Source organism: Rutilus rutilus (assembly GCF_951802725.1).
Source record: "Rutilus rutilus genome assembly, chromosome: 23".
Taxonomy (NCBI): domain Eukaryota; kingdom Metazoa; phylum Chordata; class Actinopteri; order Cypriniformes; family Leuciscidae; genus Rutilus; species Rutilus rutilus.
This window is the reverse complement of record NC_140233.1, coordinates 14,310,494-14,337,309: the sequence shown is the minus strand read 5'-3', so window position 1 is coordinate 14,337,309 and position 26,816 is coordinate 14,310,494. Positions and strand designations below refer to the sequence as shown.

Here is a 26,816-nt window from a genome sequence, read left to right as displayed (position 1 = left end):
TTTTAAAGAAAAGGACTACAACAAACGGCTGGTAGGAACTACACGACATTCCTCCAGGGTTAGTGACATCACTAACCCTATAATTTACATAAACCCCGCCCCCGGGAAAACGCAGTCCATGTTGAGAAGAGGAAAAGTTGTTGTATAAGAGTAGCCTACATTTGTGAGTCAGCTCAAACTTTAGCATCCATCTTTTCACATGCAATAGAAAGTCACTCTGTGAGTCATCTCACAACAGTTCCTATACGAGCGATTTATAGATTACCATGACAGAATATGCCAATTGAAGATAGTTAACTCCACATCAGCAACATAAATTCATCAACTAACCATTCAGAGATGTCCTGTTGAATTCTACATGTTGTCACTTCTTCTTGAGTCTCTCCATCTTTGTCTGACTTCGTTTTAACATTAAAGGCAGAACAGTTTATGCCATTTTAGTGTGTCTGCATGAGGTAATCGTTGCTGCTAACACACACAAGCTCTTGAAACCCCACCCTCTGCAGCAGCTCATTTGCATTTAAAGGGCCAGGCACAAAACGAAGTTATATGTAAGTGTGAACTCGTGAAACGGTGCGTTTTTGCAAACCCTCAAAAAGTGACAACTTTAACATGTTATATAAAAATATCTGTGGGGTATTTTGTGCTAAAACTTCACACACACACTCTGGGGACATCAGAGATATATTTTACATCTTGTGAAAAGGGCATTTTACCACCCCTTTAAGGTTTTCTTTTCATTAATTTCATTCTCATGTTTTTTTTTACTTATATCAGGACAGTTGTGTCACCTGTTACGCAACTGCTCAGAGACAAGACGTTGAGATCCAAATGCAGCTTTATTAGGGTTAATCCAGACACGTAATCCAAGAAACAGGCAATGGTCGAAACACAGGTAAGCAGTCCAAACGAACAAACAAACAAACCAGGAAACACAGGCAGGGGTCAGAGGCAGGAGAATAATCCGAGGAACAGGCAGGAGAAACGGGAAACGGGAAACGGGAAACGGGAAACGGGAAACGGGAAACGGGAAACCATGAAGAAACGCTCAGGAGTGCAGTGTAACAACAAGCAAAACTTCGCGGAGAGTGAATGAGTGAACAGGGTACAAATAGGCTAGGGAGACTAACACGGTGACGAGACACAGGTGAATGCAATCAGTGAAGATGAGTCCAGGCAGTGAATTATGGGAAATGTAGTGCGTGGCTGATCGTGACATCACCCTGAATGTTTTTTTTGTTACTTTATGCACCTCAAAACATAAAATGAATTTGAATTCAGAATTGATACGCTAAACGTTTAATTATATTCTTTTCAGTCTGTAACCTTACCTGAAACAGTCATGGTTTTGGAAGAAATCTCTCTCTATTTGTGTCGCCTCCTCCAGAGGAATGTTCTCATCGATCTGCTGTTGTCCTCTACATTTCACCATGGTGTAACCTTTGCGGAGAGGAATCACTTTGTTGTGGACAATAGCCAGAATGTCCTTCTCTGTTCCCTTGTCTATGAGATCTGGCTTGGTCAAAATGGCTGTGAGAATGAAAAAATGTTTTTTGTAAAAAGTCCATTTGATGATTTGAAGCCTCTAATCCTCAAAGATATTTACTGTTATTAGATGTTTTGTGCAGATCATCTGCTTCATTACCGACAGTTCTTCTGCCCTCAGGATCTACTTCTTGTGCCATTTTTAATGCTTCTGTTGTTGCAATATCAGTGTTACAAGGAACCACTACCAGGTTTATAGTCTCTTGCTTCTCAATAAATTTCATAATCAGAAGTTTGATCTGCAAGACATAAAGGCATAGTTTTAAAACTGGATGTCTATGGTACTAAAATGTGGTGCGCAAAATCAGATTATGCTGATCACCTGGTTTCCAATATCTTGGGGTTGTCCTTTTACTGGGACTCGGGCAATTCCAGGTAGATCGATCAGTGTGAGGTCACACACATCTGGTGACATGACCTCTAAAGTGATGAGCTCATCACATATTCCCACCCCTTTTCCTGCCAGCTCATTCTGGGCTGTACAACACACACACTGCAAAATTAACTGTGTTTATAAGAAAAAATACGTCTTTAAAAGCATGAGCCTGAAGCTTTAGCTCTTTCATTGATACAAAAATCATCATTTTAATTAAACATATTTCATTCAGTACTTAAAAGTACCAATAAAAAATAAATAGTTCAATGTAATTTTAATGTTAAAAATTAAAAACAGTATTTTACCCAATAAGTATATAGGCCTACTCTGCATTTATCATTTAGCTTAGCAATATGCTAATGACAATATGAATCAATTCCAGTGCAATGATTCATATATGTATACTGTATATACGTCCTACCAAAGACTTTGTATACATAAAGATGGTTCACTCCTATTTTCACTCCTATTGCTTATGAATGGGAGAAAGTGTAACGCGCAATATGGTGGAATGAGTCCCACCTTCTAAAGAAAAGAGTCAATCGGCGATTAGTAAAGTAATTGTGTCACTGCAGCTGCCGTTAGAAGATCCGATTGCTATAGAAACAGTCAGTGTTATGAGACACGTGCTTAGGAATCCACATGCGCATTAGCTTGGTCCAGCTTGCCCATACACAAAATAAATATATTATCTGGATATGTTTTGGAATATATGCACATATTTGAAATTGGCCCAATAAATATATTTCATACTTATATTTCATATATTTTTGTTATATTTCAGAATATATTTCAATGTATTTTTTTCTGTACGGGTCCCCAAAAGTGTCAAAAATATATGTGGCATATATTCCAAATACATTGAAATATATTCTGAAATATAACAAAAATATATGAAATATAAGTATGACATATATTTATTGGGCCAATTTCAAATATTTGCATATATTCCAAAACATATCCAGAAAATATATTTCAAATATAATTCTTTTGTGTATGGGTGTCATGATACAAGCGTTTAGAAATACAATTTATGAGACAGTTGTTGTCAAATTTCATTGGTGATTTCAAATATGAAATTTAATCGTAAGCTTTGCAAACAGTTTTGGAGATTTTCCCATTTAAAGAGATATGAGTTGCCTTAAAGGGACTTTGGTTATACTCTGACTCAGAATTATGTGTTTGTATGGCAACACTTCAATACCAAAATGAATCTGCAGCAGTCAGGGGGTAAAGCGGCCTCTCCAAAAATTCTGAGTTGTAATTACGAGTTTCTATGAGGACAGGTGCTTTTTACAAGTCGGAATCTCGTAATTATGACATGGCGTGCATGCACCTATAGCCCTTCATATAACAGGATGTTGCTATGCAATTTGAGTTCTGTGCAGTGATATGATGAACTGGAATAACACATTTAATTTACTGAATCAGCATTCAAGACAACAGCCATCAATTTTATAAGACAAAACAAATTTTTATATTTATTTACTGATTGTGACTGCAGCTTGAGATTTTGATCTCTATATTATGTTCTAGTAACTCTGAAAAGAAAGGAGTTTTCCTGCAGATTTACTAACCTGCTGCAACATGTTCTTCAACTAATGAAGGATCTCCAAATTCAAATTTCTTCAAATCATAAGATGGATGTGCTACCTTTCCATTTGCCAATTTGCCGGCTTTAATAGGACCTGCAAAATTTCATAATTTAAATTCAGTTGTAAGATTGATAATTTCGAGTCAGTTGCAAAAAAATATCAAGTTAAGAACGCAAAAGAGACTGCAAGCAGTTTATAAACCTGCAACAAATGACGGATCCACAAAGTCAGTCCTCTTTTTACGGTACGATAGAACAGCCTTCCAGTTGGCTCCACCAGTAACCTTCTTCAGCCTCAGCTCTAGTGGACATCTGGTGACAATTCCTATAACAAGCACAGTCCAGTTAGAAATGTGCATGTGTTGACAAAAGTAATCATTCTTCAATTCTTAAGGCCCATTCACACCATGGACGATAACGATAGTGATAAAGATGTCTAAAAAACAATTCTATATATGTAAATGAATAGCAGAGTCCAAACCACAACTATATGGATATTAACGGCATAGAGAAAATATATTGTTGCAATCACTTTCAGAGTGTTTTTTTCCAGCTGATAAACTATAAAAACGTTGAAAGCCAATTTGTATCTTTTTCAGTTTTGTTTTTTTGATCACTTTGCCTGTGTAAATACTAACTGCATAAAATGTGGGACAGGTGTGTATTTTTATTGGATTTTTACTATTTCACCCCGTTTTTCTTTTAAAAAAATAGTTCCTCTCAGCGCCTTTTGGACAAAAAAGCTATTTTTAATCCCAGTGCCATTTAACTATCAAATGATGCAATCTTTATTAAGAGGCTTTCATTCTGTTGGCAAGGCTTCAAAATAAAAAATCTGACCATTTTTTACCAGATGGTGGCATTTTTTCAGGTTTGGCCTATAAAGCAAATACTCGCTTTATTTTTATTTTTATGTTTTCTGCTTCGTCATATTATAGAGCCAATTGGATCAATTATGCAGCGATAATTGTGTGGATGTGTTGGTATGGATGTCAGAGTGTGGTTTGTATGTGTGTAATAAAAAACAAATGTGCTTGTAATATTTGAGAGAAACTTGTTTAGATTTATGGCTTTGAATTTATATCAGTTTTAGAGTTCAAAATGTTTCATAAAATATATATTTTATATAAAATAATGTTCATAATGTACCTAAATCATTTTCATAAACTTAAACATCTATAACTATTTTTTGGTTTCACTTTTTTCCACTTTAACTTTTTTTAACTTGAATTTTTATGAAAGTTTTTTGACACGGACATTTTTGTCCACTATGGACTTGTGTAACTTTTTTTAAATTGTTGCACAAGAGTTAAGAGCTCAAGCATTTAAAGTGGCAGATTACAAAACTGAAGTGTGCGCTTATAATAAACAGAACATTATTATGGACGCTAATAATTATCGTTATAGTTATCATTAAAGTTATGGTTCTTGGTGTGAACAGGCCTTCAGAATTCAACTTGAACATACGACCCGTTCCAGAATTGCGGGTAAATTTCAAGTAGAGAAAGAAAACAAAAATAGGAATAATTATTCTGTTAAACTTTATTTTCAGGGAACACACTTTAAATTTAATATTTTCAATATTTGCTGATCTTAAACTTGTAAGATTTAAAATAATTCTGAAAATTAATGTACTAACAGAAAAAGCTGTCAACTCTGTTATAGACAAATTGGGTCAAACATATACAGTTAACATATTGTAATAAGGATCCACTGGAGGCAAGTTGAAAGATGAGAACCCAAGTGCAGTTTATTATAACTAAAACAAAACATGAAACAAAAACATGGCGTGGCATGAAAACAAAAACCAAAGAATGAACATGAACTTTGCACAACAGCAGACTACAGGAAACAATACTTGACCAAGACACATGGCAAACATGAGGGCTTAAATACACAGACTAATGACAAAACAAGGGACACCTGTGAACAATGATCAGACAATAAACCAATGACAAGACATGGCAGGATCACATGACAAACAGGGAATCACATGACAGACAAGGAAGCAAACATAAAAAGAACAAAACCAGACCAAAACCGTGACAGAATCTCCCCCTCTAAGGGCGTCTCCCGATGCCCAGCAAAACATAAAAGTCCAGGTGGGTGGTGGAGCGGAGGCGGTCTTGGGGGAGGGATGGTGGGCCAGGCCCGTGCAGGGGGACAGGGCTAGGGACGTGGCATGGCGTGGACGGGCCTGAGTCGTGGCATGGCGTGGGCGGACCTGGGCCGTGGCAAGGCGTGGGCGGACCTGGGCCGTGGCAAGGCGTGGGTGGATCCGGTAGTGCAGAAAGCCAGGGCGGATCCGGCAGTGCAGGAAGCCAGGGGGGATCCGGCAGTGCAGGAAGCCAGGGCGGATCCGGCAGTGCAGGAAGCCAGGGCGGACCAGACAGTTCAGGTGGCCAAGGTGGACCAGACAGTTCAGGTGGCCAAGGTGGACCAGACAGTTCAGGTGGCCAAGGTGGACCAGACAGTTCAGGAGACCATGGTGGCGCGGCCTCCATGGTCCTTTCAAGTACCCTACTGCCCCCCCCCAAAAAATTTCTTGGGGACAGCTACGGGGTTAAGGGCTGGAACAGACACCACCGGCTCGGGAACTGGAACAGATACCACCGGCTCGGGAACTGGAACAGACACCACCGGCTCAACTGTGTGCGCAGCCCACACACACACACCACATGGCTGTGGCCATAATGGCCAGTGTCGCGGTCACTGAGGGCTCAGGCGGCGCATACATGGCGTGAACAGGCTCTGGCTGGGCAGACGTGGCGTGAACAGGCTCTGCCTCGGCAGACGTGACGTGAACAGGCTCTGGCTCGGCAGACGTGACGTGAACTTCAAATGTGTGCACCGACCATACACACCATATGGCTGTGGCCATAGTTGTTAGTGTAGCCATAACTGAGGACTCAACATTAGTGGCGGCCATCTCTGCTGAGGGCTCAGGTTCAAGCGTGGTGGTGGCCATCTCTGCTGAGGGCTCAGGTTCAAGCGTGGTGGCGGCCATCTTTGCTGAGGGCTCAGGTTCAAGCGTGGCGGCGGCCATCTCTGCTGAGGGTTCAGGCGTGGCGGCGGCCATCTTGTCAGGAGACACAGGCTCGGCGGTGGCCATCTTGTCAGGAGACACAGGCTCGGCGGCGGCCATCTTGTCAGGAGACACAGGCTCGGCGGCGGCCATCTTGTCAGGAGACACAGGCTCGGCGGCGGCCATCTTGTCAGGAGACACAGGCTCGGCGGCGGCCATCTTGTCAGGAGACACCGGCTCGGTAGCCGACGTGGCGTGAACAGACTCAGACTTGGCAGGCATGACATGAAGAATTTCAGGCTTGGCAGGCTTGGCAGACATGACGAGAAGAGATTCAGGCTTGGCAGACATGACATGAAGAATTTCAGGCTTGGCAGGCTTGGCAGGCTTGGCAGACATGATATGAAGAGTTTCAGGCTTGGCAGACATGACATGAAGAGACTCAGGCTTGGCAGGCTTGGCATGAAGTGGCTCAGGCATGACGTGAAGTGGCTCAGGCTTGGCAGGCATGACGAGAAGTGGCTCAGGCTTGGCAGGCATGACGAGAAGTGGCTCAGGCTTGGCAGATACTGTGGGTTTGTGGGGCTTCTCCTCAAAACCCACAGTAAATGAGGAACCGCTCAGTAATAGGGCATAGTCCATGTATTGTGCCAGAGACCAATGAATTTTTCCCCCAGGTAGCTGGGAGCAAACAGGCTCATTTAAACCCACCCTAAAAATGTCCTTGAGGGCCACATCATTGAAGTTCACCAGGTGAGAGAGTTCACAAAACTCTGCAACGTAGTCCTCAATGGTGAGGTTGTCCTGGCGAAGAGAAAGTAGGGCAACAACTGCTGGGTTCATTGTAGATGGTCAAGTATTCTGTAATAAGGATCCACTGGAGGCAAGTTGAAAGATGAGAACCCAAGTGCAGTTTATTATAAATAAAACAAAACATGAAACAAAAACCAAAGAATGAACATGAACTTTGCACAGCAGCAGACTACAGGAAACAATACTTGACCAAGACACATGGCAAACATGAGGGCTTAAATACACAGACTAATGACAAAACAAGGGACACCTGTGAACAATGATCAGACAATAAACCAATGACAAGACATGGCAGGATCACATGACAAACAGGGAATCACATGACAGACAAGGAAGCAAACATGAAAAGAACAAAACCAGACCAAAACCGTGACACATATGTAACACAATTAAAAACCATGTCTTCCCTAAGATAACTTTTGTCTCTTCTTCCATTAATTCAAGTTTAAGCCTAATAAGATAGAGACTAATCTTTTTGGAGTAAAAATATCAACATATTTAACTGAAAAGTTGCCAAGATGGTATGTACTTTCATTAAACATAGCTTTAAAAATGAATAAAATCCTTTAAAATTCCATGTAGTAAGAATATGCTAATCAGCTTCTGATCAATTTGTTGGCAATAAAACACACATAATGATAATTTTTAAAGCAAAACCTTAAAACAAACAGAGTTGACATTGATGGTAACAGAGTTGATATCAATAACAGAGTTGACCACTCGTAGTTAAAAGACCAAAAACAGCATCTTCTGCCAGACTCCAGAAACCATTTTAAATGTAAAAACAACTATTTAATCCTAACAAATACTTCTGAATTACAAATCTTTCATAAACTTGAAAATTAACTGCATGTGTCTCATACATTACTGATCTGGTAACCACTTTACCTTTACACCTGCTTGTTGATGCAAATATCTGATTAGCCAATCTAATGAAATCTGATTTAAGTGGTTTGTTGCTGCCAGACCAACTTTCTGTTCTGAAATGCAGATGGTAGGGTCAGACTTTGGCATAAACCATTTGAATTCATGGATCCATCCTACCTTTCAGACTGGAAGTGCAATAGAGCAAAATTGGAGAGGTGTAGGCTACCTAAAATGTTCATTGTGTTTATATGAATTTCCAATACCAAAGGAGAGTAAACCAGTCCTCACCACTTCCTCTTGGTAATGCAACTCCAGATAGCGCTTCCAACACCGAGCTTTTCCCAGAACTCTGATCTCCGATCACTGCAATAGTCGGTAATGCCAAGTCCTTCTGAATGCCAACTGACCGCAGAGTGTCAATCAGATCAATGAATGGACGAATTCTCTCCTCTAAATGACTGTGAACTGCTCCCTTCATTTGCTGACTGTAAAGATAAAAACGTACATTTGTAGACCTATATAAACAAATCTCATTATTGCACTGTATTAATTCAGTTTTTAGGCATTAATTCAGCTTAATGGTTTTCTTTCTTCAAAAATCACATGGTAACATAATTTCTAATATATTGGAAATAATCGTATTATTGTGGTCGTCTGAGGGCACTATGCCCTTTGTAATATCTTATCTGAGTGCAAAATGCTGCTTGGACAAGATAATTTCAATACTAAAAATAATAAATGCATACAATATTGTACACTTGTTGAGATCTGTTTATTATTGTTTGGAGGTTTTTATTCATATTCGAATGATTATGAACATAAGCATGAAAAACCACATTAACATTGTGGCAAGCAGGACGAGGCCTGGATCCGTGAGAGAACGGTACGAGGCGGTGATGTGATTGATGATGAGCAACACCTCAATCACTCCACCGGCCTTGCGCCGTTCTCTCACGGCCCTGGGCTTCATCCTGCTCGCCACAATCATTTATTGTATTATTATACCATCAATTAAGCCACAAAACTGGCATGGACATATGTATAATTACAATATAAAGTTATCATAATTGGCATAAATAACCCTTTCAGTTTAAAATATTCTAGCTGAGCCCCCAGTGAGTGTTTAAGGCAACAGTTTCAGAATGCATCACCTTATTATTTTCATGGCATGGTCATGCTTGTCTTGTGAAACACCACCCGTTCCCTTTTGAGAGGTCTCTCGTATTGCGTAAGGCTAGCTTACGCTATGGTAAAACTCCTTTTCTCGAGAATATTAAAGCCAAATCTTTAAAGCTACACTGGGTCATTTTTTAAGTTGATTCTTAGCAAAAAACACTTTGTTCTTTCAAAATGATATGTGCTCATTAATGTGTAATTACTTCTACCAACTAATCAAGTATTCTCGTAAGCATAGAATCTGCCATTTAGAATACATCTACAGCGAGATGCTCGAATGTCGGCAGCCATCTTGAAAATACATTAGCCAAAGAGGGACATACCTGGAAATTCAAGCTTCACCTTTCGCGTTTTTACACTCAGTGGCACCGTGACAAATGCGAGGGGGAGATTACTCGGGACTGCCGGCAAATTTGAAATAATACGGCCACCGTATGAGTTAAAACGCCCTCGGAATGGGAGGGGCTAGAAAGTAATATTCAGTTGGTAGTCAAACAATTTCACCGCTAGATGGGAGAAAATCCTACACAGTGTAGCTTTAAAACGCAGTGCAGCTGCACAGCATGTACAGACGAACAGCGAATACGGTCATTGGCTGTGCTGCAGCAACTGCACGAACCTATGCGATGCGGCTGAGACGCGTGAACCAATCAGGGCACTTCGCGCCCTAGCATGTCAGAGCCTGCCAGAATGGGCGTGTCCAAAGGCTATGAATCGCTCATTTCCTGCCAAGGAACTCAGATTTGATCTCCTTCAGAAAACTTCCACAAAATTCCACATTTCAATTTGCTGCTATCCAACACGAAAACTTTAAGGCAGGTTTTGGATGCAGCAAAGCCTTTCACAATATTGTTTTCTTCATCTGAGATAATTCCAAATTTCTCCCACACACTGTGTGAGTGCGCTGTGCTCTCAGCTCCGTGTTCATAGCTATCTAACCTTGCTTTCTTGAATACACCCCTGTTCCTTTCCTCTAAAACAAAGGTAAACAATATCTTGACTCAGAAGTAATATAAATACTAGATGGAAATAATATCTATAATATTTCAGTTGAGAGACATTATCTGAATCCGGTGCTGCATCCTAAAAGGACTTTAGGCGAGTTAAATCCTAAGAGGGTTGGGGACGCAACACTACTTTAGCCTATACCCTGGGATATATCTTGTCTGTATTATTATTATTATTAAGCAGGATACATGTATGGTATGTCAAATGTCTTTCAAAATCATTAAAACGACATTTAAATTCTCATTTCTTTATTCTCTTTTGGCTCTGCAAGCGTTTCTAAGCCGTGTTTAGCACTAATGTCCACTGAAAACATTTTTGTTTGCTTTTTCTGAACATGTGCATGTGTTGTCAGATTGATTTTTTTCTTAGCTTGCTTAGTCTATTTGCATGTTTTCTTAAATTGCAGCACACTGAGCTCGAAGGGCCACTGTATTTGTCACTAAAATGAATCTCCTATTAGTTCCAGAGTCCCGTGTCTGGCCATTTTTAAATTAAACATTTTTAATTTAACCCCTTAAGCCTTGAAGGCATTTTTAGAGTTGTTTTGTCTGAGTGACACACACAAAAGTAAAGACTCATAACTCCAAAACTATAAAAAGGAGTCAAAAGGTAGGTATCGTTTGATAGAACACTTTTTATATAAATTACATTACATTTGGACATTCTCCTGCCGAGAAACTTCTGATAAAAGACAAAAAATATTTATCATTTTTATTATGATTTTGCATATCTTTCTTGTTTGACATGCCCTCGTAAATAAATGTTGCAAGATGTCATATTAGAAGTATATCATTAACAATGAAATATGCTTAAAAACACAGAGATTTTCAAGTTCCTGCACAAGATAAAGTATTCAAATGAATCCCAAAGTTAACATTTTGATATGTTTATTTATGTTTATGAACTTTTACATAACTAAAGCTTCAATACATGTTAAAGTATTAGCAATATGGTCTTTATTGGCCCTGTAATTGATAATTACGAGTCGTTACAGTTGCATTTGCAAAGAGCTGAGCAGTCTAGACTTGCTTTGCCACATTTGCAGGTGGAGCATTCCCCCTTACAGCAACATTTGATAAGTTCTCTGCAGGCTGTGGGGACTGCTGAAGGTGTCATCCAAACTGGTTCCCAAGACCCTGATTCTTTGGTCCATCCATAGTCCCTTGGAGAAGGAATACCTTGCTGTGAGAGTGTGCTGGTCGCCCAGATTCCAGTCTGATAAACTGCCCGTCTGATGTGCTGCAGTAGAGTATCTTGGGTGGGTGGCAGTTTCTCCATTGTCCTACTCCCATGGCAGAAGAGTTATTTCCTCTTCTGGCCAATGGAGCTTAAAGGACTGGACTTGTCATACAAGCTGACAGTCAGTCTCTCAAGCTTTTGGAACTGCCATGAAGCAGCATCTAATTTTTGGAATGGATTTCTGGCAGGGGAAGCAAATACTTCAGTGGCTTTATCATAGGCTTGCCAGGCCCGCCAAACTGACTTCTTACCCTTCCCAGTGAAAGCAGATGTTGTATCACACCCTGAATAGGCATGGAACATCAACAGTGCTTGAAACTTGTCCTTACCCAGACTTTTACATATGTAATTGAAATCTGTACTTTTTGCCCATGCCAAAAGCCACCCAGATGTCAGTCAAAGGTTGAATCACAAGTAAATCATGGAATAGACCTTCAAGAATCACAATGACATCAGTGTACACAGTACGCACATGGACAGTTTTTGCTCCTTGCTCCAGGGCATGCTGTATATGAACCACAATCCAGGTGTCTGCCTCTTCATGATTGCAACTGCTCATGGTGCTGCTGGAACCAAAGGAAGATACAGCTTGCCCTGATGTGATATATAGCCTGTGTCTTCTAAGATGAACTCTGTTTTAGCTACAGATTCATCTGCAGTTACGGCTGTGAAGAGTGACTAGATCTTTAAAATCATCCAAGAAAGGGTTGCCCATTCTTTTAATAGTTTCAGACAGGTTGGCTACATGTCTTTGAAATGTCTTCTGTGTGGAAAGACACTGTTCATGATGCTTAAAATTCTTAGGATTATCTATGTCATTTTCAGGAAGAAAGTCCTCTTCAAATTCTTTCAGCAATCTTCCCAACTCTGGTCCAGAGATCATCCATCGTCTGAAAGCATTTGGGTTTTCTGTGAGAACAAATGCACCACCGCAACCTTTCACAATCTTATTCTCTTGTTCATGAGCTTGGCCAAAAGGTATTGCAGAGAACTTGTTGTATGTCTTTGAGAGAACCCAGTGTGAATGCTTTTCAAACTCATCCTTGATGGTGCTGGGCGAAGACTTCATGTCCCTGATGTGGACAGACACCATCTTGCATATAGCGCTTTTCCACTGCATGGTACGGTACAGCTCGGTTCGGGACGGCACGCTTTGGCGCTTTTCCACTGCATGGTATGGTACGGCTCGGTTCGGTACGGCTCACTTATGGCGCATTTCCACTGCATGGTACGGTACGGTACGGCTCGCTTCGGCTCGCTTTAAATGGTACCACCTCTGTTGAGGTTCCAAGCGTACCGTACCGATACTAAAATGTGACGTGAAAACACTGCAGATCACTGATTGGTCAGACAGAATCATCTCTACCAGCGTCATTGTATTTACGACACGAGACACTTAAACCCGCTAGATTTAAATAGCCAGTAGACAACAGCCAACGCTGTAGCACCTGTTTTAAAAGTATTTGCTTCAAAAAAAGAGTATAAACTTCAAAAAAAGAGAGAAATGGCTGAATCGTGGTCAGTGGACGAGGTGCAGACGTTCCTCTCGTTGGTTGCCGAGGAGTGGATGGGGAAACACGGAATGAAAAATTCGCATTTAATATGATGATGTCATGGTAGTAGAGACGGCAGCTATAACGATCAGTCAAACACTTTGAAGCGGTACTAACTGCAGTGGAAAAGCAACCGAGCTAAAGCGAGCCGAACCGCGCCGTACTGAGTCGAGTCGTACCACGCAGTGGAAAAGCAAAGCAAGCCGAACCGTTCCGCGCCGAGTCGAACCGTACCGAGCCGTACCATGCAGTGGAAAAGCGCCAATAGTTTGTATGGTCCAAGGCAAAAAATAGAGGGATGAGTTCTTCTAAAACTTCTAAATATAGAAGGAAGTTCTTCTCTCTGTGAGCTCTGACAAAAATGAGAATGAGGGTTTCATATCTTAGTATTAGATCCCAATACATGAAAGTTGGACTCTTCTTCAGCATGTAATTTCTCCAAGTGATAAAGGTATCTTCATCTTTATGGCCAGCAATAAGCCTAAAAGCTTCCTGCTGTAGATTGTGAAGTGACAGTAGAGTGACTTGGTCTCCATGACTCGCACCGTTAGGTGTGCTGCTTTCAGAAATGAGTCAGCCTTTCTAGAAGATGCTACTTCTGCTTCAGTGAGTGCTGTCGTCCAACCAGAGCACTCTAAGAGGTCGCCAAGTGTATTCCAAGTGTATTCCTTAGTTGGACATTAAGCATAAAAGGACAAACAAATTCTGACCTGTAACACGTGCAAAATAGGCAACCAAAATAACTGAAAGTACATCTAGATCTAGCTATGTACTGTCACACACAAATAGGATTTAATGTGATGTGATGCAGCCTAACATAAAACTAATGACCAAACTATGAACTCAGCAGATAGCTATATGAATGACCTAGTTGAATTGAAAAATAAAAGAGAAAACCAAGATCTCTTAACATTTAAGCATTTTTGCTGCCTTTTTTTTATAATTCGCCTATATTATACAGGGCTTTTTGAGGTTTTTTTTAGGTATAAGGTGTCTTGGCACTCTGTTTTTCAATTATAATTTGGAAGAACTACTGGCCTGAGCACAAATTAACAAAAGGAAGCTTATTCATTGGTCTTAAAAGGCCATTACCCTGAAAGTTTTACTTGAGAGAAAAAAAAAAAAAAAAAAAAAAAAACGTTTTTCATGAATATTGTTTTTTAAGTGATTTGACATTAAATGTCAATATTTCAGCTGGGCTCCTAGGCTGAAATCATTTAGGAGGTCCTAAAGAAGCTTCATGTAAAATTTGGTGCTTTTATCACCTCGGTAACAGTATTATTTAATATGTGCACTACCCAACTGAACTATTTATTATTCAGTGGCGGAAACAAGCTTCCATACAAAACGTCTCGGTTACGGATGTAACCCTCGTTCCCTGAGTAGGGAACGGAGACGTTACGTCGGATGACGACGATTGGGGTTTCGCTTAGAAGCCTATCACCTTCGAGTATATAAAACGAGCCAATGGCAATGAAATGCCATGGGTCTGCGGAATTTGCATAGCGTATCTCCGCCCACCGCAGGGGGTATATAAGGAAGTACGCTGGCAACATGCAGATATGTCTTCGCTAAGGAGTCGAAACTGGACCCAGGCGTTTTTCAGCGATACAGCGGAAGTGGCAGGAAGACGTAACGCCTACTCAGGGAACGAGGGTTACATCCGTAACCGAGACGTTCCCTTTCGTGGTCACTCCGAGTTACGTCGGATGACGACGATTGGGGTTCCAGTCTAATCACGCCACCTCGGCTGTCATCCAGTGCCCTGCGTAAGTCTGAGCTCCCTGTTGTGAGCCTAGCATGAACGAGGGAGTCCTACCTAACACAGGAATACCAAGGTACACTGGGAAGCATATCTCAGGAGAAATATGCAATTACGCCCAACCATTAAGGGGGGGACTTGAGAGACACATATGATCCAGAGGGATGCATATGGAGTATCACTGAGGTGTCCAGCCACAGGTGGAATATTTAAACCCCAGGGGTGGCAAGGTGGCTTGCCAAGGGAAAGACACACGCTCAAAAGAGACTTACAGTGGAATACACATGTGGGGGTCGCCCAGAGGGGGGACCATGCACATGGAGGCACCTAGTCAAGCGCAAAAGCTGCGTTATGGCAGATTGGCATAACTCAGGCGTTGACGTAACCAGTGCTGGAGGAAACTCAGAGCTTATCAGACTCACCTAAGAAGATAATCGCACGTATCCCGTCCGTGGAGAGGAATGGCGAGCAAGCGAAGACACCTGAGCAGAATCTAGTACCGGCTGGTTGAAGCAAGTACATGGGAAGAAACTGGCTCTACTCGGAGATTATAGAATCTCGCGAATGTGTTGGGTGTCGCCCAGCCTGCAGCTCTACAAATGTCTGTTAGCGAGGCGCCATGCGCTAGAGCCCAAGAGGAAGCCACACTACGAGTGGAGTGGGCTTTCACACCAAGGGGGCATTGACGACCTTGCTGCTGGTATGCCAAAGCAATGCTATCCACTATCCAGTGAGATAACCTTTGCTTTGAGAGAGCCTTTCCCTTCAGCTTCCCACCATAACAGACAAAGAGCTGGTCTGAGGTCCTGAAACACTGCGTTCTGTCTACGTAAGCACGAAGGGCGCGTACTGGACAGAGCAGTGCCAAGGCTGGGTCTGCCTCCTCCAAGGGCAGCGCTTGCAGGTTCACTACCTGGTCTCGAAAGGGTGTGGTAGGAACCTTGGGCACGTATCCAGGCCGGGGTCTCAGGATCACGTGAGAGTTAGCCGGCCCGAATTCCAGGCACGCTTCGTCAACCGAAAATGCCTGCAGGTCCCCTACCCTCTTGATGGAGGCCAATGCAACCAGGAGCGCTGTCCATAGACAGGAACTTAAGCTCTACTGATTGCAAAGGCTCAAATGGAGCACTCTGCAGGGCAGTTAGAACCACTGAGAGGTCCCAAGAGGGTACGAGGGGAGGACAAGGAGGATTGTCTTCTCGCTCCCCTCAGGAACCTGATGATCAGGTCGTGCTTTCCCAGAGACTTACCATCAACTGCGTCGTGATGTGCGGCAATGGCGGCAACATATACTTTCAGGGTGGAGGGAGACAGCCTTCGCTCCAACCCTTCTTGCAGGAAGGAAAGCACGACACTGATCGGGCATTTCGTGGGTTCTTGATGTTTTGAAGAACACCAGTTGACGAAGAGGTTCCACTTCAACGCATAGGCATGTCTCGTGGACGATGCTCTAGCGGAAGTGATGGTAGCCACCACCGCTGGTGGTAGGGTACTCAAACCTGCCTCGTCCCACGTGGAGGTTCCAAAGATCGGGACGAGGGTGCCAAAGGGTGCCCCGTCCCTGAGAAAGGAGGTCCTTCCTCAGAGGAATTGGCCAGGGAGGTGCTGTCGCGAGGAGTACTAGTTCGGAGAACCAGGTCCGGTTGTGTCAATACGGGGCAACCAAAATGACCTGCTCCTCGTCCTCCCTGATCTTGCGCAAAGTCTGCGCAAGAAGGCTCACTGGGGGAAACGCATACTTGCGTAGGCCCCGCGGCCAGCTGTGCGCCAGTGCATCCGTGCCGAGCGTGCCCTCGGTCAGGGAATAATACAGGTCGCAATGGGACGAGTCGTGGGAGGCAAACAGGTCTACCTGTGCGTCCCCGAACTGATCCCAAATCAGCTGGACCGACTGGGGATGGAGTCTCCATTCTCCAGCGAGAGGCCGAAGCCGAGATCGTCGGCTGCCTGGTTCAGGTCTCCCGGGATATAAATGGCTCGAAGCGACCTAAGATGCTTCTGACTCCATATGAGGAGGTGGCGAGCGAGTTGCGACATACGGCGGGAGCGTAGACCACCCTGGTGGTTGATGTACGCTACTGTCGCGGTATTATCTGAACGGACTAGTACGTGCTGACCCTTGAGCAGCGCATGGAAGCGGTGCAGGGCGAGACGTACAGCCAGCAACTCGAGGCAATTGACATGCCAAAGGCGCTGGGGTCCTGTCCAGGAGCCCGCGGCAGCATGTCCATTGCACATGGCGCCCCAGCCCGTGGTGGAGGCATCTGTTGATACAACAACATGCCGGGAAACTCGTTCTAGGGGCACTCCGGCCCGTAGAAAACTGAGGTTCGTCCACGGGGTGAAGGTCTGACGGCAGGCTGGAGTCACTGGGACTCAGAGCGTGCCGTGTTGCCATGCCCACCTCGGGACTCGATCGCGAAGCCAAAGCTGAAGCGGTCTCATATGAAGCAATCCCAGCGGCGTTACTGCGGCTGTGGATGCCATATGCCCCAGGAGCCTCTGAAAAAGTTTCAGTGGAACCGCACTCTTGCCCTCGAGCTGACGAAGACAAGTCAGCAGTGACTGCGCGCGCTCACTCGTAAGCTGCGCGCACATGGCGACCGAGTCGATCTCCATACCGAGAAAAGAGATCCTCTGCGCGGGGCAGAGTTTGCTCTTCTCCCAGTTGACCCGAAGGCCCAGACGAGCTAGGTGCCGGAGCACTAGGTCCCTGTGTTCGCAAACCTGGTCTCGAGAGTGAGCTAGGATCAGCCAGTCGTCGAGATAGTTCAGGATACGAACCCCGTGTTCCCGGAGGGGAACAAGGGCTGCCTCGACGACCTTCGTAAAGACGCGAGGAGACAGGGCTAGCCCGAAAGGGAGAACCGCGTACTGGTATGCCTGCCCCTCGAAAGCAAACCATAGAAACGGTCTGTGTCGAGGTAAAATGGAGACATGGAAGTAGGTGTCCTTCAGGTCGATCGCTGCAAACCAATCCTGCGGCCGCACACACTGGAGGATGTGTTTGGCCGTTAGCATCTTGAACGGCAGCCTGTGAAGGGAGCGGTTCAAGACGCGCAGGTCGAGGATTGGCCGTAACCCACCAGACTTCTTGGGTACAATGAAGTAAGGGCTGTAGAAGCCGGACTTCATCTCGGCTGGAGGGACAATCTCGATCGTACCCTTCGCCAGTAGGGTGGCGACCTCCGCTCTCATGACAGGGGCATTGCCACCGACCATAGTGAAGCGGACTCCCCTGAAGCCGGGAGGAGATATCGCGAACTGAATCGCGTAGCCGAATCTGATGGTTCTCGCGACCCAGCGGGACAGTCTGGGAAGCTCTAGCCAGGCCTCCAGAAAGTGCACCAGCGGGGTCATACGAACCACAGACGTACCGTCGGTGGGGCAGCGAGGCGGAATGACCGGCACCAGCGAGGGTGGCATAGCGGCCCTGTGCGGGGGCACGGTCATTAACCGTGTCCTGCCAGAGGAGGCCAGGGGAGGGCGCGCGTCCCACGGGGGCGTGCTCTGGCAGGGGTCTGGCGACAGAGGGGGATGAGAGGAGCGTGGCCCGTGGGACAGAGGAGGGCGGCAGTGTCGGGACCCGAGGGGGCCCTCGGACCACTGCGGCCCTCGGACTCTGTCGGCTCAGGATTGGGGGATTCAATTCTGTCTTTAACCACATTAGGGTACTGCTCGTCGTTGGACGAGCAGCGGGGAGTGGAGAACAAAAGATTCTCCCCCGGCCCTCCACCGGGGGAAGGAGTGGCCCTGCTACCAGCTCCTGAACAGAATTGAGCGCCAATCCTGAGCAGCCCGTCTCAGGGGCGCTGCTTGGCCTGGCGTTTAGCGGGCCGCGGGGCCGGAGAGGGCTGTGGCGCCTTCCTGCGGCTTCCTCCACGACGCGGCCCAGATGAAGGCTGCTGCTGGGGCCGTGCGGGAGGGGCGGGAGCCGCGGGAGGGCGCCCTCGGCGGCGAGCAGGCTGAGGATTCTGTGCCGACGGCTGAGCAGCAGCGGAGCGTCGGGGCAGAATGTGCTTGATCGCCTCAGTCTGCTTCTGGGCGGTCGAGAACTGCTGGGCAAAGTCCTCGACGGCACCGCCGAAAAGGCCGGCCTGGGATATGGGAGCATCGAGCAGACGAGTCCGCTCGGGTTCACGCATATCGGGCAGGTTCAGCCAGAGATGTCGCTCCTGGACCACAGCTGTGGACATCACCAGACCCAGGGAGCGCGCGGCCACCTTCGTCGCTCGGAGAGCGAGGTCGGTGGCTGCGCGCAGCTCATCGAAGAGCCCTGGGTCTGTCCTACCCTCGTGCATGTCACGGAGCATCTTGGCCTGGTAGACCTGCAAGATGGCCATGGCATGCAAAGAGGCAGCTGCCTGTCCCGCCGCTCTGTAAGACTTCGCCACCATAGTAGACGAAAATCTACAGGCTTTGGATGGGTGCTTAGGATCACCACGCGATGAAGCGCTTGTCGGACACAGCTGCATCGCGACAGAACGTTCGACCGGGGGAATCCCAGTGTACCCACAAGCATCAGCCTTATCGAGGGGAGGAAAGGCGGAGAAAGCCGACGAACGATCACGGGAAGACATGGGGGCCTTCCAGGACCGCGTGACTTCCTCATGCACTTCCGGGAAGAATGGTATTGGGGTTGGGCGGCGACGAGTGTCAGCGGCCGCTCCCAAAAACCAATCATCCAGCCGCGAGCGCACTGGATCGGGTGGCGGGGACCACTCGAGCCCAATGGCCGCGACTGCCCGGGAAAGCATGGCAGTCAGCTCGGGATCAGACTCAGGCAATGCTGGCACGCCCGAGGGCGGCAACACAGCCGAATCCTCACTTCCCAAGGACTCATGCCCACCTTGTGATGCAGTGATCGACATTGCATCCTCTGCTGGAGCTCCAAACGAAACACGCGGGGCCTCCGTAGAGGGACCAGCGGTCTCAGTTTGAACACTCGCGGGTACCGATGCTGAAGAGGGGCGTGTGGACCGTGGACGTATCGGCGGTGTGCTCCACACAGTCACCCTCAGGCCACCAGCCGAAGTACTAGCTCTCGGGGAGTCAGTAGATTCGGTGTGACCAGATCAGCAGGGTAGTGTGCACTCGCTGAAATCGCCGTCACACCAACACCGGAGAGCTCGCTCATCTCGAAGGAATTGAGAAGAATAACTCAGGATTTTTGGCTTGCGTGGAGTGGAGAAGTTCTCGGCTCCGAAGCGAAAACATATCTGCATGTTGCCAGCGTACTTCCTTATATACCCCCTGCGGTGGGCGGAGATACGCTATGCAAATTCTGCAGACCCATGGCATTTCATTGCCATTGGCTCGTTTTATATACTCGAAGGTGATAGGCTTCTAAGCGAAACCCCAATCGTCGTCATCCGACGTAACTCGGAGTGACCACGAAAGGGAACTAAAGACTCATAACTTCAAAACTATAGCAAGGAGAGTCAAAAGGTATGTATCGTTTGAAAGAACACTTTTAAAAATATATATATAATTTTTATGATGATTTTGCATATCTTTCTTATTTTACATGGAATAACTCAGGAAGGAAATAAGGTAGGAGGAAAATTCTTTTTTGGTGAAGACATGTTAGCTGTAATATATTCTACATGCTAGCTGCATCTGGATGTGGTAATTGGATAAAGGAATCAAAAGTTATAGCATCTGGAACCAAGATAGCCTTTTTGTTGAGTCCTTGACGCCCCCTCATGGGCATTTTTAAAATGGTTTCTCCATGAAGAATATCTTGTCATAAAAGCAATAGATTATGTTCATTTTGGGCTTATTTTAATTGTAATAATATGCTGTAAAAAAATGATGTGCCATTTTCAACGATCTGTGTATGTTTCATGAGCTGTATGATGTTTTTGACACATTGCAGTACATAGTACAAAAAATTATTTCATAGATTATGAAAAAAAGAAATTGTGTTTATCAGCAAATAACTCAGCAATACTTAAGAGTTTTTCGAATGAGACTAAATAGCAGACAAATTAAATGAAAAACTAAACAGTGCAAGCGAGGCTACATTAGTCACATTAGAAAATGAAAAATGAAGTTGTAGGTTGTGTTTGAATAAGTACGTATCTTATTTAGCTGAGGTAAATAAAACGCAATACTCGCGTATCCTTGCTCGATTAAGAACGAGACAGCACAATGAGCCCAACGGGCGGTTGAAATTTAAAAGGCTAATTTCCGCGCTTCAGGGCAGTGACGAGTAGGCTACATATGTAGTCCAGTGGTTGTCAAGACACCGTTGGCACAACCTTAAGCAATGGCCCTCAACGGTGGTTTAATGTCAACATTGTGACAACGCTGTAACAACCTTCACCACACCACAAATTTATAGCAACCTTTTGGCCATGTTGATAAAACGTTGTTAGAAGGTTGGGTACGTTGTGCCAACGTTCTGTGTTTGCTGGGATCTCATGATCAATTCAATGGATTATGTTGGGCTCTTTGTAATCGTGAGAATCTTCTGTCAATAAAGATGTTCGATTTTTCACTATCCATGCATGCTTCATGGATATGAGCTGAAACGTCGCTAGGCTACTGATACTACTACTTCATTGGTGCACCTGTGCACTCATGTGTTAGAAGTCCATGACAGATATCTTTAGATCTAAGTGATGGATTATGGTGAGTTTGGGCTATTTTTAATCTTAACAATCTGCTGTAAATAATGATGTGCCATTTTCCACAATTTATGCATGCTTCATTGAGTTATGAGTTAAAATGCGACATCAGTGCTCCATCTGTGTGCGCCTGTGGGGGTTCGTGTGTTACAACTCCATTAGGAATATCTTTAGATCTGAGTAATGGATTATGCTGGGCTCGTTTTAATCGCGAGAGTCTGCTGAAAATAATGATGTGCAATTTTCTGTGCATGCTTCATGAAGTTATAAGCAAAAACCAAACGCGAGTGCTTCATGAGTATATACTTGCTATGTGTGTCTGTGGTATTTTTTGTGTTAGAACGCCATGAGGAATATCTTTAGATCTGATTGATTGAATATTTTGGTTAATCGTGAGCTCCTGCTGTGAAATGATGATGGGTCATTTTTCATGATCGATGTATGTTTTATGAAGATACGAGTAAAAAGGCCAAGTTGCTTGGCTATGTGCGTATGTGGATTTTTTTGTGTTAGAACTCCATGAGGAATATCTTTAGCTCTGAGTGATGGATTATGTTTGGACTCATTTTAACTGTAAGCATATCTGCTGTAAATAATGATGTGTCATTTTCCACAATCGGAGTATGTTTCATTAAGTTGAGAGTGGAAATGTGTCTAAAATTCAAAATTAAACACTTCGGGTTTAAGGGGTTAACCATCTCTGAATAAGTAATGTTTAATTGTTTTTATTGACTTATTATTATTATTATTATTATTAATTAAGTAGATGAACTGTTTTCTGCTAATAATAGAGTTATTATTACTCAATTTTTATAAGTAATGTGTAATGTATTGAGAAATATTAGGTAGACTTTACCTAATTTCATTTAGTATATCGTAGCTGTTAAATTCAGGTAGGCCTACTCCTTTCTCAAAAATATAGGATGAAATCTACCCAAACAAAATGAGTGCAAATTTTTACTTCACTTTTATTGAGTAGATTCTATAGATTTTTTAAACAGTGTATATTTTGTGCAACATTTGCAACTGCTCTTTATCACTTAATAAGAAGCGCTACAATTTAAAATAAAAAATAAAAATAAAAAAGCTCTGTAAACACTTGCATTTTTGCAACACCATAAGTGTGTCTGTGTCCCATCGGGTAATCAAAAGTTCTACACAATGTTGCAGTCCAAATACAGGAAATACATAATGTAGAAAAGTCAAGTGCAAAGACCGCAAGTCCGTGTTTGGTCAGGCCCATAGAACATATTCATAACAGCGCTATCTTTGCCATTTTTAACATTTGCAACTGCTCTTTATCACTTAATTAGAACTAGAAGCGCTACAATTTAAAATAAAAAATAAAAATAAAAATAAAAAAGCTCTGTAAACACTTGCATTTTTGCAACACCATGTGTGTCTGTGTCCCATCGGGTAATCAAAAGTTCTACACACACTTGCAGTCCAAATACTGGAAATACATAATGTAGACAAGCATAGTCAAGTGTAAAGACCGCAAATGTGTATTTGGTCAGGCCCATAGAACATATTCATAACAGCGCCATCTTTGCTATTTTTAACAGGAATGATTGTGATGCTGTGAGGGACAGACATTCATCCCTTCAGAGGGTTGTGTTATTTAATGTGTTTTTGGATTGTTCTGAATTGTTTTGAAACATTGCAAAAATATATTTCTGCAAATTTTCAGTCGACAAAAAACTCCAGAAAAACTCCCTGAGCTATGTAAAATTATAAGTGATCTAGGAGCTTTATGCAGCTTTTTACAGCTGATGCACTGAAAAGACGGTAAGTCTATTCCTCACAGCCTCGCTTTTAATACTTGTCATGGCGCTGCTCTGAAAAAGGTCTATAGTACACTCAAGTGACCTGCCCTAATAAACTCACATTGCCTTGTATATAAATGTACATTTCTTTTTCTTTTCTTTTATCTAGATAACAAGAAATGAACATGGCTAATAAAAGCATGTACAAATATTTCTACATAAATAAATAATATCAATTTACCAAATAATTCAGCAATAGTTTAATAATAAGCAAATAAAATATACTAACCTTTCATTTTGAGAACTGTCACTATCTTCATCATTAGCATTTCTTCGATTTGGAGATGAGAAAGAAAGTAAGCCTGAAGTAAACATTTTCTGCATAAACAAGGAAAAAATGTAAAAAATCAGTTCTGAGAAAAGATAATGTTCTTAGTTTTAGATGCCTCTTGTAAAATGTATAATTTAGGTTTCAGCCAAATAGAGCATTTGAGGTGATGCTGAAGAGAAAACAAAATGAGTTTAATTTCAGACTGAATTTATAGTGAAACACACCCATGTTAACAATGCAAATGCAAACAGAGGTAGAACACGTGACAGACAGGTGAGGTGTAAGACTGGAAAAACTGGAAGAACTGGAAGAGAGGGCTACTCTCTGACAGAACAAAGGAAATTAACATTTGAACTCACTCTTGTGAAGGTAGCATTACCATTCGAGATGCAAGTCTCATCTCAGAATGATCTTAATTTACATTTCTTTCCCTCTTCCCCCATCCCTTCTCCCTCATGCTGAGATCACCAAAATTCACCCAAGAATCTATATAGTTTAATGTGATTGTGAATAATTATTGTACAGTAATACACGTTTGGTATCATTTGATATGTCTCAGTGCGACTGGTACAAATGCCCATTCCCAAAGAGATAACCTGTACACAAAGGAGGGTGTGTCTTCCAAGCAAATGGCACTCTGCTCCCAAGAGGTGTAAACTCTGAATGCAAATTCCTATTGTTAGCAAATGTTTCTGTCTATATAATGAAATGCAGCCAGAGGCTTGGCGCGATTCTGTAACCCAGACCAGCCTATGATGCGAAGTGTAAGCAAGGTATTGCCTCTTCTCTCTTTATTCCAGAGCATTTGATGTTTTGTATCTATTATCTTTGAACTGATTATGAAACTGGTGTGATACATTTACCTGACATAATAAATTGTAAACATTTGATTTTATTCTAATCGACTATGAGATTATTTTCAGTAGAGTTAAAAAGAATAGTCAAACATTCGCTCACATTTAATGATGCACAGATATCATTAAAACCTTTTCATGTATGGAGTCAGATCAAATAACTAGTTAATACATGAGAAAATGTATTTCATTTAATCAAATTACTTTGCCACGAGGAAAGACAGTAACGTGCAAAGACCTTCCCCTGCTGATCAAATGTCTCCATTGGGTCGATTGAGTCGGGCTTACAGAGGTGAGTGAGTTATTTTGCACACTTTTTGCATAACTAGCCCCGCGTTACGTTGTGCCCCGCTCTCCCCTAAACTTCAAAAATTAAATTAAGTACAATAAAATCCCCTAGAAAATAATAAATATTAATTAAAAAACATTATCGAACTAAAATATAGTACAATCATTTCATTGAAGAAAAAAAAATCGGTCATTTTAAGGGTTAAATAAAGTTTTTTTTAGTTGAATGGTACCGTAAAGAACCTTAAACCTCCATGGAACATTCTTTGCCCAAAAGGTTCTTTCAAGAGGTTCTTTAGAATATAAATTCTCAAAATCCTCAGATAGCTAATGAAAATATTTTTAAATAGTAAAAAGCTATCGCTCCCTGTAAATTATTCAGTTCGGTTCTACAACAATAACTCCAACCAGGACAGCAATGAATAAGTAGGTATTGATTGAAGACCAGTAGTTAGGTTAGGACTTTGTAACATCATGGAAAATTTGACCCTTTGTCGGAGAATGCCGAAACCAGAGAATGTCTAATATGGCGAGAAGTTTCACTCTCACTACACTTCCGGCTTCTGAACTGGTTGCAGTTCCACTCTGATTCCATATGAGGGCGCTCACAGGACGAGTGCAGAATGAATGGAGGTCAATGGCGGTATACCCCTCAAAATCCACTTTTCTCAGGATATAATTTTTTGTCTAGTAATTTGAATGTTGTATTCGAAAGGAGATGCAAAGAAATTACACATTGCTGGGTGTTAGATTTTTTAGAGTCACTTATTTGCTTTAAAAAAGTCTTTCAAAATGTCAATGACGTCAGAATGCTGACGTCATTAGCAGAATGCTAGCGTGTTATGGGCAACAACAACTCAACCTGTAAGAAATCAAAACGACATAAGTACTCATTCATTCAACTTTCGACCTAAAACCCATGTTGAACTTGCAAAATCTACAATCACATCTGAGATTTCTCAACGGCAATCGGGTGAAAGAGACTAATTTAGCCGTCTAGCCCCATTGACTCCCATTCATTTTGCACTCATGGCGAGCGCCCCCAGTGGAACTCTGATGGTACTACAACCAAAATTCGGTACAATAGGGCTTAATAGGGAGTGGACAGGCTCTCCGTAGACGGGCTCTGGCCGAAACCCTTTGTCAGGGCTCAGTACATTTGTCAAAATACAAATTGTGATGCGTGTGACGTGCAACACAGACGCGCTGCGTTAAAACACTACGTGAAAAGACTCGAGGCCCAGAGAGAAGGAAATGAATAGTGGAATAAAGTCGTTATCTTTGTTTTTTTTTGCGCACAAAAAGTATTCTCGTCGCTCGATAAACTTAAGATTGAGCCACTGTAGTCACTTGGACTATATTAACGATCTCTTTAATAACTTTCCTGGGCCAGCAAGTTTCATTCCCTTAGAAGCCTATGGAGGAGTGAGACAGCTCTCAGATTTAATAAAAAATATCTTAATTTGTGTTCCGAAGATCAACGAAGGTCTTACGGGGTTGGAACAACATGAGGGTGAGTAATTACTGACAGAATTTTCATTTTTGGGTGAACTAATCCTTTAACTCAATAAATAAATAAATATACACACAATCATACAACAAATATAATAATAATAAATACTATATTTCAGACTCTCTCACAGTTGTTTCACAGTAGATGATGCACTAACAGACTTTTCTAAAATATAACTATACTAAAATCATTAATAAAACGAACACCCAATTGAACTAAAATAGTAGACATCAAAGCATCTGAATAACAGTTCTTTTTCTGAAATTTGATCATTTTTACTAACCTTTAGTAATAAATGAGAGTGAGAGAGACAAAACTGTGTGTTATTCCAGTGGTCCTCTCTGTGTTGTTTGAGGATGCGCCACAGTCGTCATGGCTACTCTCGATGGCAACTCTCCCAACTGGCACTCAGAATGCAGAAAATGCTACTGAACTGTTCACTGCAAACTCATTATAATTAAAGTAATTTAAATA

At 43.0% G+C, this 26,816-nt stretch overlaps 1 protein-coding gene across 1 annotated transcript; it reads right to left on the bottom strand.

Annotated features, from left to right (window-relative positions):
• Positions 1-766: 766 nt before the first annotated feature.
• Positions 767-26,668, bottom strand: LOC311283235 (interferon-induced GTP-binding protein Mx-like). The gene is made up of 8 exons (XM_084397558.1): positions 26,626-26,668; positions 23,646-23,734; positions 8,509-8,705; positions 3,718-3,840; positions 3,499-3,609; positions 1,868-2,022; positions 1,646-1,784; positions 767-1,530 (listed from the first exon to the last, which is right to left on the bottom strand). The coding sequence occupies exons 2-8, from the start codon at positions 23,729-23,731 to the stop codon at positions 1,328-1,330; spliced, it is 1,014 nt and encodes a 337-aa protein (XP_084253684.1). The 5' UTR covers positions 23,732-23,734; positions 26,626-26,668; the 3' UTR covers positions 767-1,327.
• Positions 26,669-26,816: the final 148 nt, after the last annotated feature.